The sequence below is a fragment of the Callorhinus ursinus genome, unplaced genomic scaffold (assembly GCF_003265705.2).
Source record: "Callorhinus ursinus isolate GAN/ISIS: 27379988/994484 unplaced genomic scaffold, GSC_fseal_2.0 scaffold31, whole genome shotgun sequence".
Lineage (NCBI taxonomy): Eukaryota > Metazoa > Chordata > Mammalia > Carnivora > Otariidae > Callorhinus > Callorhinus ursinus.
The window spans coordinates 2,899,308-2,924,438 of NW_027397093.1; the positions used below are offsets into that span (position 1 = coordinate 2,899,308).

Below are 25,131 nucleotides of genomic sequence, written 5' to 3' on the forward strand. Positions count from 1 at the left end.
CAGGATTTAAACTCACATCTGTCTTCTTGCAGCTTCTCCACGGGCCTGTGGCAGCCTCAGTCCTCACATGGCCTCCTCCCCATTCTCCCTGTCCTTCCCTCCTGTGGCCAGGGCCCTTGAGGACTGTCAGAGAGGCATCACTGCCTGCCAACAGATGCCAACATCCATGCTAGGTGGACTGACTCTGGCTTTCTCGAAGCTTCTTGCCCTCAGAGTAGCAGCTTGCAGAAGGCCTCAGAGAAGTGGGAGGCTCCGGCTGTGCACCAGCTTTTGCCACATTTGCCAGCTGGACTCTGAGGGACAGCTGCTCCGTCCCGAGTCCCACAGGTTCTCTTAGGGACAGTCTCCTCAGTTCCTGACTCCTTTGGGATGCAGATGTTCCAACACAGCCTCCCCGGCTGCACAGGTCTGGAGCTGTGGCATCTGCCCTGCCCTCCCCCACCTCCCTCCCATTCCCCTCTCCTCTCTTCGTGCAAAGGAGAGGCTCCCGGGCCTATCAGTGGGTGGAAACATCCTGGAGGTCAGCATGAGCAGGAGTCCTCCCCTCCAGGATATGGTGCTACAGCATGCTGACATCCTCAAATATCCTCTCATACCTCTAAGAATAGCAACTGTCTCCTGAGCTTGTATCAGCAGATACAAAGCTGCTGTTGGATGCTTTACATAGATTAGCTCCCATCACCTTCACGGCACTGATTTTTTACACCACGTATTGATGTGGGAAGTGAGGCCCAGGGAGGCTTAGTCTCTTGCCTAAAGTCACACATGTAAGCAGCAGAACCAGGATTCAGACCCAGGGCTGTCAGACTGGAAAGTACCTTGTTATTTCATACAGTTAGAAAGTCTGACCTCAACCATAGGAAAAAATACACACTGTCCTGCAGGTTTCCTGGAGACACGTCTGTTGATTATCCATTCCTTTTTTAGGGCCCAGAAGTGGGAGAGTCCTCCTAAGCTGAAACCCCTGCCTCCCAGCTCTTTAGCTGGAGGCTTAAAATTATGCCAGCTTAGAGGCCAGGCCTGTCCCAGCATGGCTGAGCAGCAGTCCCTTGGCCCCTGCCATTCCCTCATGCAGTAGAACTTGGCCCAGCCTCACTCCCACTGGATGGGGGTCACTTCCAGTACCTCCACATTTGCTGGAACCCTAGGTTTGGCCATATCTTCCTATTCTTTCTCAGTATGGCTCTTGCCAGCAGCTAGGTACTTTTCTCATACTTCCCAGTGCAGGAGGTTGCCCCCAAAGGCCCAGTTTCCAAGACTGCCTCTATCTTGGTTCAAGTTCTGGATTTGTCCCAGAGCCCATGCCCCTCCCAGGGCCTGGATGCTGGCCTGAGCTTCTAGCCCAGAGGCTCTCATGACCACCATCCCAGAGACAGCACTTCTGCCCAGGCTTTCCTGTCCATGCCAGGTCTCCCAATCCCTGCTTCCGCTGGGCTGGGCTGGGGGATAATTGGTTCTAGCTCCAGAGTCCATTCCTTCCCAAGCAACCCAGCTGGGGCTTGTCCTGCTCAGAAGAAAAGCCCAGTCCAGGCCCCTGATGAGTCAGGATCAGACAGACAAGCCCTGCAAATATTACCATGAGAGGTATACGTGTGGCCATTTAGACAAAATTTTGCAGTCTCTCATGGAATCAGATCTGGGAGTTAGGGGATGAATCCACCCACCGAAGGAGCCAGGAGACAGGCTGAACATGGCTGTCAGGGAGACTGGTCCCTATGAGTCAGCTAACGCACATGGAAGCAGGGGGCAGGAGGTCAGCTTGGCCCTTCCTTAACAGATTTTATTGACCGTTTACAAAAGAGGTTGATCACAGGCAAATTGGAAGGATGCCATATTCCCCGTGCAGGGCAAACATGGTCCAGCACAGTCCTCTCCTGAAATATATGCTGCAAAATGCCTCTTTGATCAGGCTGGGCTCCCAGCTTGTTGGATTTCATCTCTTAATACACTCTGGGGTGGGGACTGCAGAAACCCCAGCAATGAGCTTACACACTGGCACATCTGAGTAACACCTCAAAACACAGGCTCAGAAATCAAGAAAACCACATGTGCATCTAATTGGTTTAAATAAAATCACTGATGACACTCTAGAGCGATTACTAGGGGAGCAAGATGTGAAGAACCCTCTCCCTGTACACATCTAGATTCCTCATAAAGCAGTTTTCCTGAAAGTCGGGCAGAACTTCTTTGCACTAAACATAGAGGCCTGTGTGTGTTGTCTCCTGGGGCAGGTTGTCACAAGCTGATGAGGTGTGCTTGGCCAGGGGCAAGCATCGAGAAGCCAGGAGCCCTCAGACCAGGTCTCTGCTACCAACCTGCTGTGTCGCCTCTAGGAGTTACTCCTCCTTTGGAAACCCGTTTGTCATCTTGGCAAAACAGAGACTTCGGCTGGATGTGCTGCCCAGCTCTGGTCCTCTCTGATGGTGGCTGGCCAGGGCTGCGTGGAGCATGTGGTAGGTGAGAACAGGATGGGAGGAGCCTCAGTCAAGGGCAATGACATCATCCAGCTCTGGCTGCCACAGATCGGGGCGGCACTCAAACCCAGCACAGGCCCTCCTGGGGGTGCTTGGCAGAATAGCCTGAAAGGCTCCTAATACTTTCTGGAAGAGTTTCACCCCAGAGGATTGGCCTGCAGAAAAATACTCTGCATTTGTGCTGCTTTGCACTTGGTTAAAGCCCTTGTTGCCACATATTTATTTCAGTCTTCACCTTGGACCTGTGAGTGAGGCAGTGAGAACCGACTTCATTTTCACAGGTGAGGAAGTGAGTGATCAGGGAATTTAAATGGCTTTCCCAAGGTTATACCACATGAGCAGGATAAAAACAGATCTCTCCAAAATTCAGCCCTGCACTGTCTCCTCAAGGACTCCTGATGGGGCAGCACCTTAGGGTGGGGCTTGTGGCTCTTCGGGATGTCTCTAGGACTCCCGCATGGCTCCAGTTTGGACATTTCTGGGCCCGCCTGGGACAGCCCTGGCTGGGGTCATTTCATACCTCTGTGCCCCTGGTCCCATGCGGATATAGCAGGGGCCCACGGTCTCTGCCCAGACACCATCCTCCATCTTTCCAATGGCTTTGAGGAACAGCCCCACAGTTGGCGTGAGTTTTCAGGGCATCACTGCCCGGCCCTGATGCATTTGCTCTCCTACAGCCTGCAAGGGTCACTGACCACAACCTTAGCCAGGGCTGAACCTCCTTTTCCTGTTCCTGCTCTTAATGGGAGGCTTCAGGATCCAGGTTCTGGTTGGCCTTGCCACATGCAGCCAGGGCCCTGATCCTCCACTGAGGATGCTGAGGCTGCAGGAGGACCTGAGGGACTCGACGAGGTCTGAGGTTGGTGAGTAGAAGACACCCAGAGCTGGCTCTTTGTTGATTCCCAGCCTCTGGGGAATGGGGAGCATCATAACTGTGCCAATAATCTGGGTGATGAGGAAGCATTTGCAAGTTGCAGCCCATAAATAGAGAAATCCCTCATCCAAGGCATGTCCAGAACCGTGGATATGGGGCTTACATCATGGTACAAAACAGAGGTGACCCTAAGGAGCGGGTGGTGGGGAGCATGGTCCAAGTAGTAGGACAATTGGGCTGGGGAAATGAGGGTCCACAGGACACATGCTAAAAGTAAGCCTTATTACCTACACCCTTCTTCTCAAACTTCTGCCTGAGCTCAGAGACCAGAGCTGATTGGATGGGGCTTCCCACCTTGGGTTTTGGTGACTGTTGGGGTTGCTGAGGGGTGAGTGAGCCAGAGACTGTAGGCACAGTCCAGGGGGCCGTGCCCATCTTGGGTGCCACTGTGGGTGGTGGAGGGGGAGCTGGGGCTTTGGGGGGCAGTGTGCTTCCTAGGCTGTTGTTGTTGCAGTTCTCATTGGAAGGATCCTCTCTGAGCACAAACTTGGCGGCAGCCTTGGTCCTTCTGAACTTGAGCCATTCGATGCGGACGGCACGGGGAGCAGGGCTGGGCCGCTTGCGGAGCACTCGCCGCACAGGCAGGACCTTGTTGGACTTCTTATTACGCCAGAAGGTGGCGGTGGAGATGAAGACAGTTATGGCCACAATGATGGCCATGATGCCAGCCAGGACACCCACAGCCTTCATGGGGTTGTCTTTAGTCTGCATCAGGAAGGTGGCCATGGGGCTTCGGGACAGCATCTGGAAGAGAGAGCCACCCCCTTGCATTCTGCGGCTTCTGTCCAGTCCTTGGAGTTGCTCCCTGAAGCCTGATGGTTTAAAAACCATCTTTCTGGGGTCAGGCATCCCTGGAGAATCCGACTAGCACTATGGGCTTCAGTCCAGAAAAAATGCACACAGAGAAAACGTGATGCATGCAGCTCTCCAGAAAAATATACACCGAGAGAGGATAATGCAAACAACATTTTTTAGATTAAGAACTCCTGCATTAGCTGGACTCTTTTCTTGGGAGATTAGGGTATTGCTTACCTTTGGTTAGGGAAGGGCTCGCCTGCCCAAATGTATCAGGAGCTCCCTTAAGTCATGATTTTCTGCCAGATACTGAGCTGAGAACTACACATCATGATTTTACTTCTGCCTTTTAACACGCATGTGAAGGAACCTTCACTATTCCCAATTTACAGGAAAGGAAGTGTTAAAAGGTGTTGAAACAAGGATTTCTGCCTGATTCTAAAGCCTGTGTGTCTGATGGCACAGGCAGGCTTTGCTAGCACTGAGTGTCTTTTGGAGGAAGACTGGAGATGGTCTTTCTTCCTCTGATCACACTGCAGCAAGGCCTGAGCTGGTCCTCCGACCCTCTTCCCAACACAGACTTGGTACCCACCTCAGTGTCTGTGATGTCAATCTTGAGTAAGGCCGTGGTGCTGAAGGATGGGGAGCCACGGTCCTTGGCCTGCACTTCTAGGGACCACGTGAAGTCCCCGCCAGGCGTAATGTTGTGCAGGGCATCGAGGGAGCGGATGGAGTTCTTAAGCCGGATCTCCCCCGTGTGCGCATCGATGTCGAACACGTTGGCTGGCTCTGCATGGGTGATGGAATAGTCCACCAGGTTGTTGGGCTCCTCTGCGTCCTGGTCCGTGGCCTGAGTGTGGGGAGGGTCAGACAGAGCTGGGCTTCACGGATGACACTTGTATACCCTGGCTAAACCAATAACTCGTATGTGGCTTGCTGGGTTGATGGGAAAATGGTCCTAAGCCCTACTTGGAGTGAACTGGAGTTGGGAGAAGAATTGAATGAGCCAGGGTCCGTGCCAGGCCCCCTACATGTGTTACACCATTCCATCCTCAGAACAAGTCTGGGCAGTAGGTATTAAACAAAAGCTAAGTAACTTGTCTAAGGATGGATACAGAGAAGGAGGGGAGCTGGGATTCAAAGTCAAGTGTGGTGGGTTTCAGAGTTCATTCTTCTTCCACGTCGGGAAGACAGTGTTGCATAGCACTGCTTTGAAAGCCGGCCAACCAGCTGTGTGAACAAAGGCAAGCCACTTAAACTCCCCGAGCCTCGTTTCTTTTGTAAAGTGGCAATAATATCTTCTCTCTTAGAGGTTATTTCTGGGTTGAGGTGAGCATGGGGCTATATAATGTACCTTAAAAAGGCGAAAGATTTATACGATATGAAGAGAAACCAGAGTATATATATATAATGTACCTTAAAAACCCCTGCTCATTGTGGGAAGCCAATAAATTTTATTTTGAAATAAATTCTTATGCCACAGTGCCTCTTGCAGCAGCCAGAACAAGGCTTTCAGGGAAGCTTCATTGTTTTCAAAGCTCACCTCAATTTTCACTGGGGTCCCCAGCACCATTGTCTTCTCCTGGATACTCTTTCCAAACTGAGGGTAGTGGTCATTGACATCCAGGAGAGTGACGAACACCTCAGCCAGGCTGTATTTGCCCTCCATGTCCTCTGCCTTCACGTAGAAGTTGTACCTGGCCGTGGCCTCAGCGTCCAGGCTGGCCCAGGGCTGGGTGTAGATGATCCCGGTGGATGGGTGGATCAGGAAGCTGCCAGGCAAAGGGAGCTCAGGCTTGGGTGTGCACAAGCACAGGAGTGTGCATAGAGGCATGAGTGCGCGCGCACGCATGCGCGTGCGCAGGCGCGCGCGCACACACACACACACACACACACACACACACCTGCAGGAGTGACCTACCTCCAAAGCATTATGCAGCTTCTCCAAAGTGGCCCACCTGATCCTCTCCCTGACCCTGCAGTCTGACTGTGGGAGGCAGGCCCATCCATCTACTCATCCACATATTAACCTTGAACTTAGCTGGGCTCAGACTCACCCTCTCCACCCAGGGCCTGCCCCTCCCTAGCTCAAGGCCATGACCGTGACCCTTCTTCTCTCAGATCCCAGAACCTTTGCCTCGGGCTCTCTGCTTCCCTTTCCCTCCTTGGGCTTGCGCTTATTTTTCCAATCAAGGTCCTATCCTTTCCAGGTCCCTCCTGCCTTCCGCCCAGATCCCCTCTGCCCCCTGCCTCCCAAATCCCTTGTCCGAGGCCCTGTTCAGGATTCTGGATTTACTTACGGGTCTGCCCCGGACCCATAGATGGAGTATTTGACTTCGCCCCATGGACCTGTGTCTGGATCTACGGCCTGGAAGAGAGAAAGGTCCTAGAGGTCCCTGCCCTTTGTCGGGGCATGTTGGCAGCTCATGTGTCTGAGGGCTGCTTTCCATGGCAATACAAGGGGATTTGGGGTTACCCAACTGGGGAGAAACTTATCTAAAGGACTGCTCTAGAGCCCTAGTTTTCTATCCGGGAGGTCTCAACTGTTGGAGGAACCAAAAGGTTTAGATCTGGAAGGCATGTATCCTTCCTTCATAAATGACGAAGGAAAAGATGGGTCCTGTGCCCTGACTTCAGGGTTTATGCCTATGTCCTCCTTAGAGTCCTGAGAAGTACTGTTACCCCATTGTACAGAAGAAGAAACTGAGCCTCAGAGAGTTCAGGTAGCTTGTCTAAGGACACAGTTAATGAGTTTGGGCTTTGCGATTCAAACAGGAACCCTGGTTTGTCTGATTTCATCAGGCCCCCTTCAGTGGGGGCTCCTAACCCCAGCCCCAGTCCCCGTGCGAATTCCCAACACACTGTGACAGCCACCACGTTGGAGCCCCCTGGCGCATTCTCAGGGATCCTGGCAATGTAGTAGTGGGAGGTAAACTTGGGGACATTGTCGTTGGTGTCCAGGAGCTGGATCACAACATCTGCTGTGGAGCTGAACTTCTCTGGAGTGTTCACTTCAATGGCCAGTAGCTGGGGAAAGAAAGAAAATAAGGGCTTGTCTGGGCGGGGGTCACCAAGCAGAAAGCCTTCCCACTTCTGTCTTAGCAGGGTCCAGCACCAGCCTGCCTTGCTCTGCCTTTACTCTCAGTCTCCAGCCTGCGATGCCTGGCACCACCTGCAGGGGGGCATCTCTAAGGCCCACTGTCTTGAAAGGCCTGCTTTCTTGCGGTTCTTACAGTTGTATTTGGGCCAATTTCTTTTATCCCATTGATTTGCATATTCCTTTTTAGTTTCAATTTCAAAAATTATTTTGTTATATAGTATAATTTAATATTTGTTAGGGAAGTTCCTGTCTCATATTCTTTCTTTCTCTTTTCCTGACTATTCTTATAGGTTTATTTCTTCAACTACAAAAACCAGTGTAATTACGTTAAACTCCCTCCACCTCACCAAAGGAAATTCCAGGTAAGACTTAGTTGAAATGATATTGGATTCTTTATTCACTTGATAAGAATTTGCATTTTTTAAACAAGGGGCGCCTTTATATTTCTTGCTTTCTTTATATCTCTTTGTTAAATTCTTGTGCTTTTTGTTATTTAGAGGCTGCATATTTCTTATTATCCTCATTCCTAGGAACTTTATCTCTTAGTTATTATGAAAGAGGATCTTTTATTCCATTATTCTCTTTGCTATTTTTCATATGTAGGAACACTCTCAAATTTTGTATATTAAGTTTGTAATCAATCATGTTAGCAACTTTGCTGTGTTTATTTTTCCAGCATTTCTTAGATTTGTCTAAGCAAACAATAACACCACCTACAAATAATGATAATTTTGTCTCTTCCTTTCTAATGTTCATACCTCTTATTTCCTTTCTTTATCTGAGGAATAACATTACTCCAGGAATAGTGCTAAAGAATGTGATAGCAGGCATCCACAATTTGTTCCTGACTTCATAGGAGGCTTTTAGAATTGCGCTTTTAAGCATGATGTTCGCTGTAATGGTATGTATATATAATTATAAATAATTATAACCATTAAAATAATATCAATGAGGTATGTTTTTCCTTTTTATTAATATATAGTATTTATGTTTATATGTAATAGTCATTATTTACATATGTTCATAATTTTAAACAATCACAGATACAAAGGAGTATTTTTTTCATCTTCTGCTAAAGTTTTTACCAGAATCGATGACAGATGTCAAATGCATGTGAGAAATATGTCTATCTTGATAATCAGATAGTATTTCTGTCTCAATCTATTAACATGGCACCTTGAATGCCTTTGCTTTCCTGGGACAGTCATGATTTAGGACCGGGGCTCAGTGAGGCTGTGTGAGCAGTGAGAGCAGGCTCTTGTACCCTCCCCTCTTCCCACCTCCCACTCATGCTCCCCAGTCAGCCGGAGGGGCAGAGAAACTGAGAGGAATAAAGGAGGGGCAGGAGGTGACAGGGACCCCTCAGGAATGAATCCAGGAGCTGCTATGAGCTCCTAGGACCCCCCCCCCCCAATTCAGGGTGGTGCAAAGCATCACCTACCTTAAAGGTTAGCACTTTGAACTTTTCAAAGTCAATGGCAGCTGAGTTCTCCACAATGATGGTGACTTGGGCTTCATTCAGGACTGTCAGTGGGACCACTCGGAAGATGCCCCCAGGTCCCACCAGCCGCAGGTTGAATTTGGCATTGGCTCCCTGGGTGACAGAGTTTGGAGGAAGGCAACGGGGAAGATGAACGAGAACAGAAACTCATTAGATAGTCATGCTAAGCGAGGAGGGTTCCTATGCCCTTAACCCTGGCAGGTGAGTATTATTCTTTCTTTCTGTCGGCCAGGCCATCGAGGATCAGAAAGATTTAGCAGGCTATGGAGACTAAGCCAGGTAACAAACACTTACAGCCTAGCCCTCTGCTGGGCAGAGGAGGTGATGGGAAGTGGTCACAACACCCCTCTGGAGGATCAAATTCAGAGGGGCTTTTGTTTGGCTGGCTTTACTTTTTAATTGATTGTGAATGTCATTAGGCTAAGCAGAGAGTCTTTGGTTAGCTACTCTCCCCCATCTCTCTCTCTCGGTTACACTCTCTTGTTTCATTCATTTTGTGACCCGCCAGGCCCCTGGCACATAAGCAGTGAAGGCTGATGAGCTCTCGGCTCAGGACCCTTGGAAGACAGGTGGAGGGCAGGACCACACACCTGGTCTGAGTCGTTGACGGTGATCTTAAGGCCCTGCAGGATCTCTCCCTGAGGTGGGTGCTCATACATGGACAGCTCAAATCTGTTCTGGGGTCCACTCTCTCCATAGAATGTAGGCGGATGGTTGTTGAGGTCCACGATCCTGATGGTGACTGGGACCATGGCCTGGGCAGCTGGGATCCCTGAAGAGCTGACCTCAGTCACCTGGGGTGGGGACAGGTGGCTATTGCTGTGTGGCAGGAGACTCCAAGATGGCCCCACGGATCACCGCCTCGAGGTATTCATCCTCTTGTATAATTTCCTCTCTTTCAGTGGGGCCTGCCCTAGCAACTTACTTCTGATAGCACATGGCAAAGGTGATGAGACATACTTAGTGATTAGACCACGTAGATTGTAACTTCTGTTTTCTAGCAGACTCTTCCCCTTGCTGGCTCTGATGAAATGAGTAGCTATGTTGGAGAGGCTTCATGTCTCAAGGAGCTAATGGTGAACCTCTAGCCAACAGCACACTAGGAACTAAATCCTGCCCATAACCCTGTGAGCCTGGAAGCTGATCTTTCCCCTATCGAGTCTTCAGATGAGAACCCAGGCCCAGTTGACAATTTGATGGCAGCTACATGAGAGACCTTGAACCTGAGGACCCAGCTAAGCTGAGGCTGGAATCCTGACCCACGGCCACTGTGAGATATAAATGTGTACTGTTTTAAGTCACTAAGTTTGTGGGAATGTTACAACAGCCACAGGCAACAATACAGTGCTAGTACCGATCCCATTTCACAGATGAGGCACAGAGGGGTGAAGTAGTCACCTGGGGTCACACAGCTAGTGAGTAGCAGAGCTGGAACAGGAAGAATTCAGGTGTGTCTGATTCCTTAATCAGCACTCTTTCCATCTCCCCACACTGGCCCCTCTTTGCAGCCAGACAGATATGGGTTCAAATCCCAGCTCTGCCACATTCTGTCCAGTGTCCATTTAGCTGTGGGAAGGCTGCAGGGAAGGGGGGCTACAAAGCCGGGGCCGAGAATCCACAGGCTCCATGTGAACCACTCCCTGTGACAGATACCATCAAGGACCTCCCTCCCCTTGTTCCATAAGCATGCTCTGGCCTTACCTATTCTAAAACTCCTGCTCCCCGGACACCACTCCGTCACAGCCTAGCTGCTGTCCTGAAGCCCTTCTCAGAAGCCTACACCCCTATTTTTCCTAATTCCTACTCAGTTCTCAGCCCATCCCCAACTGAGATACTTCACACTAATTTCCATGCTGCATGCAGCACTGTCACCTCCTTCGCCTTCCTGAGTGTCCTCTGCTAATGTGACTTTGCTCTGTGCGGGCTCCTCTCTACCTCCTTGATCTCTCCCGGGTCTGCTTCACCTGCTCCCACCCCTCTCCTCACTCAGCCTCAATGAGCCCACAGCTGTGTCCTCAGCGAGTGCTCCTGTGTCCCCACAGCCATCCTCGGGGTGATCCCATTACCCAAACCCACGCTTCCACAGCCGCCGTATGCTGACACTGTCTCCCCAGGCTCCAAACCTGTATACCCAAACTCTCTGGGCCCGTCCTACCCAGACTGCCTCCTCTCCTGTGCTCCTGATGTCATGGTACCGCCCCAGACGCCCCAGCCCTGTCCCTTCCCTCACCCCGCACAGCCACATTCTGTGGTGTCAGCCTCCTCCATATTTTGCAATTTCTCTGTTTCTACTGTTCCACCTCCCCTCCTCCCCAAGGGCCCTCTTGATTTATCACCTTGACTAATAGCTCTGCCTCCCTGCTTCTCGTCCAGTTCCCTCCAAACTCAAGTTGGGACATGCGTTCTCAAACCCTAGGCTGGGACTGGTGCACAGAATCACTTGGGAGCTCAGAATGTGTAGAGTCCTGGGTTTCTCCCAGACACACTAACTTCCTGTCGCCAGGACCAGGTCCCGGAAATCTTTGTTTGCCAAACTCTTTAAATCTGAGAACCCTCCCTGCCCCCTTCCCCGCCAGTCTAAAGCACACAGAATGAGTTTTTTTTAACAAGACTCTAATCATGTTCAAAACCCTTCAATGGCTCTTTACTGCTCTTGGGCAGGACCAGCTACATAATTTGCAGACCCAGTGAAAAATGAAAATATTTTTTAACAAAAAATTTGTTAAAAATTGTTTTAAAATCTTGTTAAAAAATTATCAAGAATTTCAAGACAGCAAGAGCAGAGCATTATGCCCAGCATGGGACCCTTCTAATGGTGATGCCTGTGTAATTACATAGACCACATGCCCATAAAACTGTCCCTGTTCCAGGAAAAAAAAACTATATCTCATATTCAGGGCTTTCACTCCTCTGGCCCCAGCCTAGATCCAACCATTTCTCTGTCTACACGCTGCCTGTGGACCCTTTGCTCTAGCCCCATGATTCCTTGCTGTTACCCTAGTACATCAATGTGCTCTCCCCTCCAGCCTTGGCTCATGGGGCTTTCCTAGCCCACGCTGCCTCCAGTCCGCCCTCACCCCCACCACCAATCTCCACCTGCTGGGTCCTACCCATGTTCAAGACCTTGCTTCTTCAGTCCTACCTCCTTGTGAATTCACATCTCCCCTTGCCAGGGGCTTTGTGTGCGTCTGCTGCAGGATTCACACAGGCTATGTGAGGCAGGTGCTCTTTGGAGCAACATCTAGCTCCCTCCCTGGGTGGAAGGTGGGTGGTAGGAGTGGGCTGGGTCTCATCACCTTTGGAATCTCCCAGAGCCGGAGGGTAGGAAGGAAAGCCAAGCTAGAGGTACCTGTACATGCAGCTCATACACCTCTCTCCTGAGCTGGGCAGGGCTCTGCATGACAGAGATGACTCCAGACGTCTCATTAATTTCGAAGTCTCCATCACTCCCTGGCAAGGGGGAAAGATGTGCCCTGCAGTTGCACACACAGCCATGGGAGGCGCAGGGGAGCCAGGCCAGGCAGGCGGCCTCATGCTCCTCAGGCATTCCCTCACTGAAGGCTCTATAGAATGTAATTCTATCATCTGGATCTTGCCAATGAGGAAACTGAGTTTCAGAGGGGCTAAGTTATTTGTCTACGATTACACAGCGTGTGTAGAGCCGGGATTTAAACTCACTTCTGACTCTGGCTTTCAGGTTTCATAGAACTGGCTTCTCTTATGTGCCCTGTGTGTGCGATGGCCAAGAAAGAGGGACAAACAGCCACACAGGCAGGGAGAGAAGGAGGGGGAGAGAGAGGCGAGAAAGGGAGGGAGGGAAGAAAGAGGCAGAGGCTGCAGGAGGAGGAACAGAAGAGGGAGAGGAGAGAAGAGATGGGGATGGTGGGTGCTGGGTAATTGTGGGAAGGCTGCAGAGGTGGAGGGGTGGGGATGGGGAGCCGTCAAGGGGGGGTCTGTGTGCCTGCGGAAAGGAGCCTGCTTGTGATGGTGCCACATTCATGCATGCGTGAGCTGCTGGAGGGACAGTGTGCACAAGGCATATCCTAGGGATAGGGCCGGAGAGGCGATGGGGTCTGAATGAGAGCACACAGACGTGAGCACGACTGTGATCAGGCAACCACCCTGTGGGGACTGGCTCCTGGGGGCCACAGAACCCACCCGGGGCCACCGTGACCTGCTCAGTTGCTGCTCAGTTGTGCAAAGAACACAGTCTTGGAGCCAGAAGACTTAGGTTCAAATCCAATGGGAATGTGGGATGGCCCTTTAGCTTCTCTGAGGCTCAGTTTTCTCATCCGTATATAGGGCTAATAGTAGGAAATGTCGTATCATCGTTGCATTTAATTCTTTTAATTCAGCCATATGCTCTAGGCCAGAAGCGTGAAAGAATGAGAGGGGTGCCTACATGGCTCAGTCAGTTAAGTGTCCGACTCCTGGTTTTTGCTCAGGTCGTGATCTCAGGGTCACGGGATCGAGCCCCATGCCGGGCTCTGTGCTGGGTGTGGAGCCTGCTTAGGATTCTCTCTCTCCCTCTCCCTCTGCCCCTACCCTCCCCCCAAAAAAGTAATGAGAAAAAAAAAACCAGTAACTTTAAAAAGTGTAAGACACATTGCCACCCCCTCTTGTTAACTGGTGTGTGCCCAGGGTGAAGCGACATGAGTCGGTGCCCCCACTCCATGCTTGTCTCCCTGTTGCTAGACATAGTGACAAGCAGGAGCCAGAGCACATGCCCAAGAAGACTTGTCACCTCCTGGAGGGGCCCAGCACCCCCCCCCCCCCACAATACATCTTGTACTTCTGGCTTTACCAATGAGGAAACGGGGACCCAGAGAGGTCTGGGCAGGTCACTCTGGTCACCCAGCAAGGAGGAGCTTTAGCCCAGCGATGGGCCTGTCCCCAAAGTTGCCCCAGACTCACCATTCAAGAGGCTGTAGAGAATCGGGTTGGGTTTGCCTCGATCTCCATCCATGGCAACCACCATCAGTACCTCCGAGCCCTTCGGGGGGACAGAAGCAGCTGCCTGAGGCCAGTGGGTGATGCTGGGGCTCTCCCTTCCCCAGATACTTGCCCCCATCAGAGGGGAGGTGCCACTGCCACCCAAGAAAAGGGCCAGGCCTCTGTGTGGCCCCACACCTGCTCTACAGGGAGACCGGAGCACCCACTGGCTCCCAGGGCTGGAGGGACAGCCTGAGCCCGGCTTCTCCCCACCACATCGGTTCACACATGGCCGCCCAGGGACACTCAGGCCCCCCCAAGTGGGCCTCCCCCTCACACCCCTCCTTTCCCACACACCACACTCAGCTCTGGCCTCCGCTGTCTGGCCCCCAACAAACCTCACCCTCACTGCCTCATCCACCTTTTGCCTTCAGAGGTACAGGGAGGGAGTCAGAGACAGGTGGGAGAGGGGCTGGGCACAGAGGGGTCCAGTGTGAAGTCCAGGAACGAGGATGTTTTCCTGGGGCCTCCGGCTGGGGTGCTGTTCGAAGGGTTTGGGCAGGGATGGCACAACTAACAAGCCTGCTCCACGTCAGCCTGCCCGTGCCCTCCTAAGCCCCCTACTAGGGCGCTTCTCCTCGGCTTATCCACACTCGTGGCTGCTTCCTGTCTGTCCAAGTGCTGCCTGCTCTCCTTCAGCAACGCTTTCCACTCTTAGCTCCTGGCAGGACAGCTGGCCTCCCCCGAGCCCTGCCTTCGGCCCCCACCAGAGGAGCCCGCCATTTCTCCCTCACTCTGTGCTCATCTCTACCTCTCAGCCATCAGCTTCTGGAGAAGCAGTATCATAGCTTGGGCCCAGCATGTAAGCGGTCCTCAGTAAGTGCTTTCATTATCTCATCAAGTCTAGAATCATCAGACTCAGGGAAAGGAAAATTGATAATGCAATTCAGTTCCACAGAGTCCTTGAGCCGTGGCTGTGTGAAGTCTGCTTCCAGCCTGGTCTCGGCCTCCGGGGAGCTCAAGGTCTGCCCGAGGTGAGGGGGCATGTAAATACGTGGGTGCACCCCAAGGAGGGGTGTGCATAGCGTGGGAACGGAGAAGAGCGCTCCCATCTCAACCAAAGATGTCAAGGAAAACAGTGCCTGGGCTGGCCTGACAAGGGCAAGGAGCGTCAGGCCCGCGGGACGGTCTCAGGCAAAGGCTAAGGACACAGTGGGGACATGGGCTGGGTGCTTGGAGGCTGGTGAGGACTCAGGGGTGGAGGGGAGGCCGGGCCTTAGATGCCAGTCCTAGGGATAGGACCTTCCCTGAGAGGCCTGAAGACAAGCATAGTCACCACAACACCAGAGGCAAAGACTGCACTGAGGGGGAGGAAGCTGAGGCCATCCTTGGAACTGGGCCTGCGGGACAACTACTGGTCTGAGCAACCCCAGGCTATGAGCTTGGAGCTGGGGAGGCGTAAAGGAACCTCACCCTCTTCGTCCACACAAGGTGTAGAAAAAGCCCCACCCCACCCAAAAGCAATGGACCACCTTCCAGCCTCTCTTCTCAGCCCTTTTGAGGGGCAGAACACTGGCAGCTGGATGAGAGTAAGTCTGAATGAGTGAAGAAATGCCTGTCACAGTCTTGGCGCCCAGCAGGTGCTCCACACCCCAGGACCTGCTTCTTCTCCCTTACACTCCCACTGGCAAAAGGACAAGCTCATGCACTGAGCCTGAGCCAGCCATGTGATGAGGGTGACCCAGGGCCAAGCCACAGGGGATCCCGGGGCCGTGGTGTCTGGAGGGGACGCTGGGTTGAGGGGCCAGCCACCCACCGGAAGGGTGTCCTCATATACATAGCCATAGTAGGGTATGCCCAAGAAGATAGGGGCCATGTCCTGCACGTCCTCCACGTTGACTGTGACCGTGGTGGTGGTGGAGAATACCACGTCAGCCCCTCGCAGCCTCCCTCCGCCATCCTGGGGGAAGAATCAGAGAGTGAAGGGGGGTCGGGCTCTGGGTGGCCCCCGGTGCGATTTGGCTTCTGCCACGTCCTGGCCTTGAGACCAGCTGCCCTCTCTGATTTCTGTTTGGCCCTGTGTCACCTGGAGATCATTTCCGCCTCATAGGGGTTATTTTAATGAGAGGATGCATGGAGGTTTTAGTCAGCTCACTCAAAAGTGTTCCTTTGGAAAAAAAAGAGTGAATTCTCACTCCAGGGAAACCATGGCAGAGGAGGAGGGGGTCAGAACATTCTCCCACCTACCAGGAGCCAAGCCTCAAACACCTCCTGGGAACCTACTAAGAGCACGACCTGGGCCCACGCCTGAGCCTGCGTGATGCAGGTGTGTGCCCAGCGAGCCCGGCCCCCGTGGCTTATCGGGCAGGGGCTACAGGCCGCAGGGGGCTGGCCTGTGGCCAATATGTGACCAGCGAGGGCCTTTCTTTTCCTGGAAAAGAGAATGTTGGGCCCAGAGGGACAGCTGGGGTTTCCCGCCCTCAGGGGACAGAGCGGCCACCTTGGCTGAGCACCTGCTGACTTGCAGATCCCATACGACGCACTTTAGAAGTCTGAGGAACTCAGCTCAGCCTCACGGGTGGGCAGATAAGGAAGCCAAGGATCACAGAGAGGAACAGGTGAGGTGAGCAAGCCCAGGCAGAGACAGGGAGGTGCCCAGAGGCCAGGCTGTGGGGGATGTGAGGGAGCATGGGTCTCTAGGCCATGGCCGCCTGGTCCTCCGAAGGGGAAGCTGGCCTGTCAGTCCTCATGGGGCGTACACCCTCTTCCAGGAGGGAATATGCCCTCTCCAGCCCACGCACTCCAGCGTCCCCGGAGACTATGTCCATGTCCTGGCAGGGTCCACATCAACAGAGGTTCTGATCAGCTGCACCCCCACCCCCACTGCCATCACACCTTCAGCCCTCCAAAGCGCCCCCACTCCCTTACAGAACCGAACTCTGTTCCAGCCGCAGGGCAGCTTCCCTTGACAAAGGCTGAAGAAAGATCAGATGCTCCGCCTTCCTCCCTCTCTGTTACCTTGGCAACCACGGTGACAAAATGGGCCCGGGCCTTCTCGTAGTCCAGCGTGGCCCCAGCCCGGAGGCGCAGCACGCCACTGTGGCGGTCCAGGGCAAATCTGGTGGCTTGCACATTCTGTAAGAGTGAGGGGCAGGCTGGTCCTCGGAGGGGGACCCAGGCCAGACCAGGAAAGGCCACTTTGCTTACTGACAGGGGGTCTTCACCGTCCTTTGTCGCAGGAACCCTGGCCCTCGGGTCCCCCTCCCATCCCTCAGCGTGCTCCCGGCAGGACCCCGGCTTCTTGCTGCCCAGCTTCCAGCTCAGCTCTGGCCTGGACTTTCTAGCAGGTAGACTTAGCAGCAGAGAGGCAGTGGGGGCTCAGAAGCCACAGTGGTGGAGACAGCCTTCAGGATCTTCCCACCCCAGCAAGTAAGGGACTACGGGCCAGTCACAGGCAGCTTGGGGGGTGGTGGAGGGTGGGTGGGGACAGGGGGTGACCCTCAAGCTGGAAAAGGGGTTACTGTGCGTCACGAGCTGTTGTGGAGCTTTACGTGTATTTAATCCCCAGAAGAACCCATGAGGATGGGCTTGTGCCTTTCCCGTTCGGCACGTGAGGAAGGAGAGTTGGGAGAGCTAGATGAGGGGCTGAAGGCCCCACGAGGAGGTGGCGGAATCTTTCCAGTACAGGTGGAGCCCAGGGATTTCTCCAGAACCCCTGTTGTCAGCCACCAGGCGGTACTGCCTTGACAGTTGTGAGAGCCTGGGACTAAGCTCGGAGGGCTGAGGAGCAGCCACGGGGGCGCAGCTGTGAGAGGCACGGCGGGTTCCTGAGGAGCCCAGAGAGGAGGACGAGGTGCGGGCAGGGGGTCTCTGCCTTTGACGGGGTTGGGGCGCGTGTGTCACTGCTCTGTTCCTCCTGACAGATCCCCCTCTGCCCTTTCTCCTCTCCACAATTCTAGGCCCAGGGAAGTTTTTCCACCCTGTGTGGGTGCAATGCGCCCAGCCCTCTCCTGGGGAAGGGGTTTCGGGGGAGAGAGTTGAGGGTCCTGGAGACCCAGGGAGAAGGTGGCAGGGAACCGAGAGGGAGCCAGGGTGGGCCGGTCAAGGGAAGACGGCTTCCACCCACGCTCCTCTCATGTCCCGGTGGAGCTGAAGTGACGTCTTTCACAATCTTCGGGAATAGTGGAGGCTGACTCAGGGCCTTGGTGATGGAGGTGGTGGCCCTCCAGGTGTCCCCTCTAGCCCAGGTCTCTGGTAGGGACCTTACCTGCAAGAAGTAGGTGACAGCCCCTCCAGAGCCTGCGTCCTTGTCCACTGCATGCACCTTAATGATGCTGCTCCCAGCAGGTATGTCCTGAGAGGTCACAGCCATAGTGGGGGGTGGGGTCAGTCCCAGGGCAGTGACACAATGCTCAGGGGACTGGGGGTAAGGGAGCCATAGAGAGGTGGAGCCAGGGAGTGAAGGGCTAAAAAGAGGTGAAAAGGTGATGATTAACCAGGGAGCACCCCACTGGGGAGAGGCAGCCGTGGAGGAGACGTGCCAAAGTCACAGTGGGTTCAGGGAAGAAGGAAAGGGGAAAGAAAGGGACAAACGGACATCCTCCATCCTCCAAAACGAAGACTCCAAATAGACAAAGGGTTTAAATATGAAATGGAGAAATGGTTAATAGACACATTCCACATAACCAGGGATCACGTACATACCATTCAGAGCCAAAATGAAGTATATTTCTCCTACTCAATCAGCAAACATTAAAAAATTCGAGACTCCCCAATGTTGGTCAGGGATGGGGAGACAAAGCCCCTCCCACATCCTAGGGGAGAGAGCCAGCAAGGGCTACTAAGGCAGCTCATGCTCTCAGCCTTGTCATTTCACATCTTGGACCAGATCTTAAGGAAATCATTCTAATTAGCTATATGGAGGTTTTATGTTAATGTTCAGAATTTTACGTTTCTTATGACAGCAAAAATGTAAAGCATCTTAAATGTCCAAATGTAGAGGACTAGTTCAGTCAATGATGGAATATGCACTAAATGGAAGCTATTAAAATGACAGTTACCTAAACTTTACAATCACTGAGGAAATGCTTATGTTGTAAATTAAGCGAAAAACAGCATACAGAAAGCGTATGTTTAGTATCATCACAGTTATGCAAATAAAACAAACAAAATGAATCCAGTAATCCCACAATGACTCAAAAGAACAGCACCAAAATTTGACAATGTTGTCTCAAGCTGGAGGGATGGAGGGTGATTTTTGAAACTCGTTTTTTTGCTACTCTTCTATATATTTCACATTTCCACCATAAACATACATTATGGTTTTAAATGGAAAACGGTAAATGGACACCCCTGTGGATAAAAATGGATGTGTGAGGGGATGGCGGCAGAGGTGAGGGGAGGACATGAAGGGGAGGGCCCCCCGGAGGGCAGTGAGCAGGTGCTCTTCACGCTGGGGCCGGCCTCCTGGGGCAGGTCACAGGGCAGCCCAGAGGGTCGGGAGGGCGTCAGGGCGGGAAGGCACGGGCTCCACCTCGGGGCCTCTTGCTTACCTCGGGAACCTGGGCCACGTAGGGCTCCTGGATGAAACTGGGGGCCTCATCATTGGCATCCGTCACCAGGATCGTGACTTTTTCTGCCACCTGAGAAGGGGCAAAGCGGACAGGAGCTGGGGCAGTGAGACTTTCTGGGCAATACAGGCACAGTGGCCTCTAATACCCCAGGTGTATGTCTCTGCCTGGTGTCTCTCCTTCTTCATCCCTTCCTTCCCTCCTTCCTTCCTCCTTTTATTCATTCATGCAACAAACACTATGAAGCAACCACTTGGTGCCAAGCACTGTGGTCCGCCCCAGAGACAGAACACACGATCTGATGGTGTGTGTTTTGCAGAATGGGATGGCGGAACAAATCCTCATATAAAAGAAAGGTGGTGATCTCATGCAGGGTGCTAACAGTGGCATGCCAGGCACTGTGGGCAGGGCCCCTGTGCTATATGACTCTGGGGGCACTATGGCCTAGGTAAATGCACCCCTTAGGTTTGTGGGTACATGGTTTAGGAGGCTGTCTCCAGAGGCCCCGAGAAGAGGCATCTAGCCCAGCCAGTGGTTGGGACAGCAGGGAGGCTTCACAGAGGAGTGAGATTTAAGCTCTGCAGGAGTTTGTCAGGAGAGAGGGAAAGAGGTGGAAAGGTATGCCAGGAAGAAGGAACAGCACATGCAAAGGCAAAGAGGAGTGATATGTGTGGCGAGTTCAGAGGACATAAGCAGATCTGGGGCTAGATGGTTGGGAGGGTGAATATGGGAGAGAAGGTGGGCAAGGCAGATAGTGACGAATGCGGAGGCCCTGAGTGCCGAACTAGGGCTTGGACTACATCCCGAGGGCAGTGGGGCCTGCTGTGAGTATTTTCACAGCCGGCTCTGGCCAGGTCTAACGTTTCATGGTGATGGCTCTGGCTGAACTTCAGAGATGGATTGGGGTCAGGTAGCCTGGAAGCTGGGGAACCCTTGAGATCACTCACCCTGGCAAGCAGTGATGAGGGCCCGGCAGAAGTGGTGTCTGTGGGGAAGGAGGTAAAGGGGCAGCCAGGTCTGGGTGACTGGGCAGGAGCTGGTCGGAGGAGGCAGACGGGAAAGCATCCCCACTGCCTCCCCTGGTGCAGCCCTGTCCTGGGGGCATGTTGGAGCAGATCTTCATGGGCCTCGGCTTAGATTTGCCAGAGAGCCCCTAGGAGGGAGAAGGAACTGTGGGCAAGCCCAGGGAGTGAGTACTGCCAGGGGGCTGGCTCAGGGGTGCACTTACCAGATTCACGCCATCCGAAATGCTGATGATGGCTTCGATCTCATCCTCCCTCTGTAAAGCATAAGGATTGAGTGAGTGCCTGGGAGTCTGATGGACCTGGGGACCCTGAGGCTGGGGGGGGGGGAGGCTCTCCCTGCCCCCATGGAGCCCACCAGAGCAGACCTGGGCATTTCAAAGGAGCCCCGGTGCAAGGCAGGGTGACCAAAAGCTGCCTCTGGCTGTGCTTGAGACCTTGTCTCAGCCCATCAGAGGGTCTCAGCCCATCAGAGGTTCTCATAAATCCACAGTAGTATTGAGGCACTGAGAGAGAATGTTCCACTGCTAGAATGAGGACAGATGCTAATCTAGTGTGCTGGACGCCCCAGGGAGCTGGGGTTTCCTTTTTTTCTTCCTTCTCCTCATCTCTCCCACACCTCTCTCTGTATTCCACGGTCCAGGTCTGCAGTATCTCAAGCACTCCCTAGCCCATGGTGGGACCTCAGTGAGGAGGGTATTGAGATCAGCAGGCCCCCGGGGTGCCGGGGAGGGGTACACGATGACACTTCCACTTCGGGGTCCCTACAGCAGCCTCTGAGACCCACCTTTCCTTTCTCTACCCTGGCCTGCAGCAGGTGGAGTCGGCCATCGGACCAGAGCTGGAGGTAAGCCCATGGTGGAGGTCCAGTTATGTGGTCCGCGAGGCCCAGCAGCCTGGTGTGGGGTCTCAAAAGAGAAACGTAGCTCAGGCCCTGGCACCCGTAGGTTCAGAAAGGTGCAGAGCGATGGAGGAGTGGAGGTTTACCAAACTCAGACCCACTCTCTAAACCACTCTTTCCCAGGCTGGTTCAGTCAGTAGAACATGCGACTCTTTATCCTGGGGTCATGAGTTCGAGCCCCGTGTTGGATGTAGAGCTTATATTAAAAAAAAAAAAAAAAAAAAAAGACTCTTTCTAGCCCTGATCTGCTGTCAGTTTTCTGTGGCTTACAGGACCTCTCCAGGGATGACCTCTAGGGAAACTTCCAGCCCACAGAGGTTTGTCTGCACACCTGGGAGACAGCACTTCCCACACCTCTCCATACCTCTCTGTCCAGCTCTTCAACCAAGGTGACGTTTCCGAAATTGGGGTCAACAGAAAAGACACTTCTAGTGCTGGGGTCAAAGCTGATGTGGTAGGAGACAGGGTCTCCCTCGGGGTCTGTCCCATTTAGAGTATATACATGAGAACCTGGAAGGAGACACAGAAGGGGAGACTAGAATCTGGGACCCAACTTTTCCTAAAAGTGGCATCTGTTCGGGACCAAGGATTCAGCTGTTTATAAGGTGGGTATTCAATCCAGTGCTAAAAGTCCCGCCCCGGAGTGAGCATTGGCTGCAGGCCTCACCCCTGTGGGCTGCTTCCCACCCTCTATCATTATTCTACATAACTGTCGGTGAGATGTTAGTATCAGCCACTGTACGGATTGTAATCCATAATACAGATTATAGAGGAGCTTCAGGTCTGCTGTGCCTAACTCCAGGGCCTCTGTCTAGTATCGATTCCTGTCCCAGGAGCCGAGACTAGGCTTCCCTGGGTATGGGGGATGGGACAAAAGGGAGGCAGCATTAAGGCAGGAGGGGTGACCCATGATGCAGCATTGTGCCCCCATGTCTGGATTGGTTCTTCAGGGACTTCTGAGTAGGTGTGTCTTTTACACTGCTATCCTCTGCTCAGGGGTCCCAACCCAGAGAGAGAGAGAGAGAGAGAGAGGGAAGCAGGGAGAATCTCCTCTTTCCCCTTCGCCCTTTCTCACGCATATCCCAGCAAGCTGGAGGTTCTTAGGCCTGTTTAAAGCCTTCGAAGCTCCCAAGCTCCAGGAGGTAAGTATATTTGCTCAAGGTCACAACAGTGAGTAAGGGGCAGTGCTGTGGCCAAGCCTAGGGGTTATCATCACACTGCCAACTGCTACCTGCTGTCTGGGGGTGGCCCTGTCTCTGGGCCCACAGCCGGGTCTCCAGGACTGGCTCGGCTTAAGTCTCCATGACAGCCGTGACCTCCTTTCCTGCAACTGCCCTGGGGAATTCAGAGCACAAACAGGGTGCCCCGGGAGGGCCCACAGCCTGGCACTGGGTGTCTCCATAGGCTCAGAGGAGTCACGGGTTCAGTCCTTGCGTCCAGGGGAATGTGGGCCATCCTCCGGGAAACCAATAGGGGGCCAGGGCCAGGGCCAGGGCTACTCACCTACAGGGGTGTCCTCCGGGAGGCTGAACAGGGCCATGTTTCCGTTGGTGCTGCCCACCCCATTGTCGAAGAAGTGCGGGGCGAAATTGGCCTGGGCTAGGAAGAGAACAGGCAGAAGCACGGACACAGGGTGGGACAGCTTCACACCTGCATGGTCACATGTCTGGTCTTAGTCTGCCCAGGCTGGCAGTCTCCTCCCCAACCCCAGCACACCGACAGACTGGGCTGGGAGCTGCGGAGAGGGTCTCTCCACCACCACCTCCTCCCGCTCAGGCTTGGCTCGGGCTTGTCAGGGGCTTGCACCATCTGGGGCACTTAGAACCCAGGCAGCGGCCAATCTCAACCCACCAATGGACAGACTGGGAACCCCGCGCCCAGAGAGGGACCATGCCCTGGCCAAGGTCACACTGGGAGCTGGGACACCCTCCTCTGCCCCAGCAGCCTTCAGAGCAGCCACCAAACCTCCCACCCTGCTTCTGAAGAAGCCGAGGGCAGCGGGGGTCCTGGCCCCAAATCGGGGGTCTCCAGGGTACCTGCCAAGCCCGGCAGCTGGAAGGATCACCCCACCCCGCCCCGTCCGTCCCCCCCCCCCCGCCCCCCGCACGCCCGAGTCCCACAGTGGAAGTGAGCGGACCGGAGCTCTCCCTCGGCCGGCCACCCGGGCAGTGCCGGCACCCGCGCATCGCCCCGACCCGGCGCTCGGGGGCCCGCGGCCACTCACCCAGGCAGAGGCGCAGCAGCCCCAGGGCCAGGGCGGCCCCTGGGCCGCGCCTCATGTCTCCGCGGGCCGAGAGTGTCGCTCGCCGCAGCCCGGCCGGGCGCAGGAGCGCGGAGCATGCCCCGGGCCGCGCGGAGGGCAGAGACGACCCACGGCGGGGGCGGCGGCGGCGGCGGCGGCGGCGGGAGGGGCGCGGGGCGGGGGCGCTGGGTGGCGCGAGGGCGCTAAGCGGATGACACCGCTAGGATCCGCGCGGCTGGAGCGCTCCCGCTGGCCGCCAGATGAGACCAATTAGTGCGCGCGGAGGTGAGGGCACCGGCTCTCAGCCGCGGGAGGCGCCGGGAGGGGTGGCGGCGAACTCCTCTCCCTACCACGCCCCCCTCTGCCCAGGTCTGGAGCGCAGGCGCCGAGGGGTCCCCAGCTCCGCAGCCCGGAGGACCACTGGGGAGGGGGCCCTGAGCAGGGCACTGGAAAATTGGGGCTTCTCGGGGTCTCCAAGTTCTGGTGGGCCTGGGCTTCCCAGGAGGTTTCCCTTTTTATGATCTTCCACTGTGACTTTGAGGGAGTTTGGCAGGGAACAGCCCAGCCTGAGTCTAGAGGGGTCCCTCCCTAGAGGCGGAATGTGCAGAAGGGGGTGGATCCACTGGCGGGGGGGTGGGGTTCCAGGGGTAGTGCCTCTGAAGGCTTGGGGTGGGGGTGAGACAGAGAGGAGGGTTGTTGTAGGGTGAGGAGCAGATGGGGAGCGGTTGTCAGGCCCACCTCACTGGGACCCCAACTCTTTCCTGTCCTGCCCCCCCAGGCCAAGCCAGCTGTCCTAGCGAGTGGGGTAGTTAGCTAGTGTGATCATTAGTGGGGGTCCACATATGTGGTAGGCAGCAGGGGTGGGGGTGTGTGTTCAAGTCACCACTAAGGTGGGAGGCAGAAGTTATCAGGTAGCAGGTTGGTCTCAATCCCCATTGTCACTCCCAGTGTCCAGTGGGTGCCAAGGGAGAAGTAGCAGACCCACTCAAGCCTTGTAAGGAAGGATGAATGGCCTGAAGGCAGAATCAAGCCCCTCCCTGGGACAGACTTGCCAGCAGAGCTGGCCAGCACACATATGGACTGCCCCCGGGAGGGGTGAGCTCCCTATCCCCGAAGGATATTTAGTCAAAGCAAGGTGCTGCTATGGGGGCCCTGGATGCTAAAAAGTAGGAGAAGCAGGTAAGCTTAGAAACCTTCTTGGTGGTTGGTAGATTTCCCTGGACTGGACCCTCATTCTCTTGCTCTGATATTGGAGTTTGGTTGAATGGAGAAGCATCCTGGTCCCTTCTACTCACAGGGGGCACAAGGAGGTCACTTCAGGCCCAAGCTTGATCATGTCCCAGGATGGTCTTGGAAGGGTGTGTTCACAGACCGAGGAGACCCTTTGTGTGCCTCCTGGAGAGGCCTCCCTGCCTGGGGTCTTGATATTCCTCCGCGGGGGCCTTCATCAGAGCAGAACGTCACCTATGCCCCTGGGCCAGCCCTCCCTGATCTACTGTTAGCAAGAGATAGAGATTATTTGAGAGAGAGCACGCATGTGTGGGCAAGCTGGGGGAGAGGCAGACTGAGATGAGCAGACTTCCTGCTGAACATGGAGCCGACTGCTACCTGGGTCTCCATCTCAGGACCCTGAGATCAGGACCCTGAAATCACAGCCTGA

The 25,131-nt window shown here is 54.2% G+C and overlaps 1 protein-coding gene across 1 annotated transcript; it reads right to left on the minus strand.

Annotated features, from left to right (window-relative positions):
- Positions 1-1,749: 1,749 nt before the first annotated feature.
- CDHR1 (cadherin related family member 1) lies at positions 1,750-23,526 on the minus strand. The gene is made up of 17 exons (XM_073878679.1): positions 23,454-23,526; positions 22,733-22,879; positions 21,594-21,739; positions 20,535-20,585; positions 19,289-19,378; positions 18,004-18,090; positions 16,755-16,871; positions 15,553-15,696; positions 13,719-13,797; positions 12,154-12,254; positions 9,395-9,598; positions 8,745-8,897; positions 7,066-7,230; positions 6,504-6,571; positions 5,747-5,975; positions 4,796-5,053; positions 1,750-4,152 (listed from the first exon to the last, which is right to left on the minus strand). The coding sequence occupies exons 1-17, from the start codon at positions 23,506-23,508 to the stop codon at positions 3,616-3,618; spliced, it is 2,631 nt and encodes an 876-aa protein (XP_073734780.1). The 5' UTR covers positions 23,509-23,526; the 3' UTR covers positions 1,750-3,615.
- Positions 23,527-25,131: the final 1,605 nt, after the last annotated feature.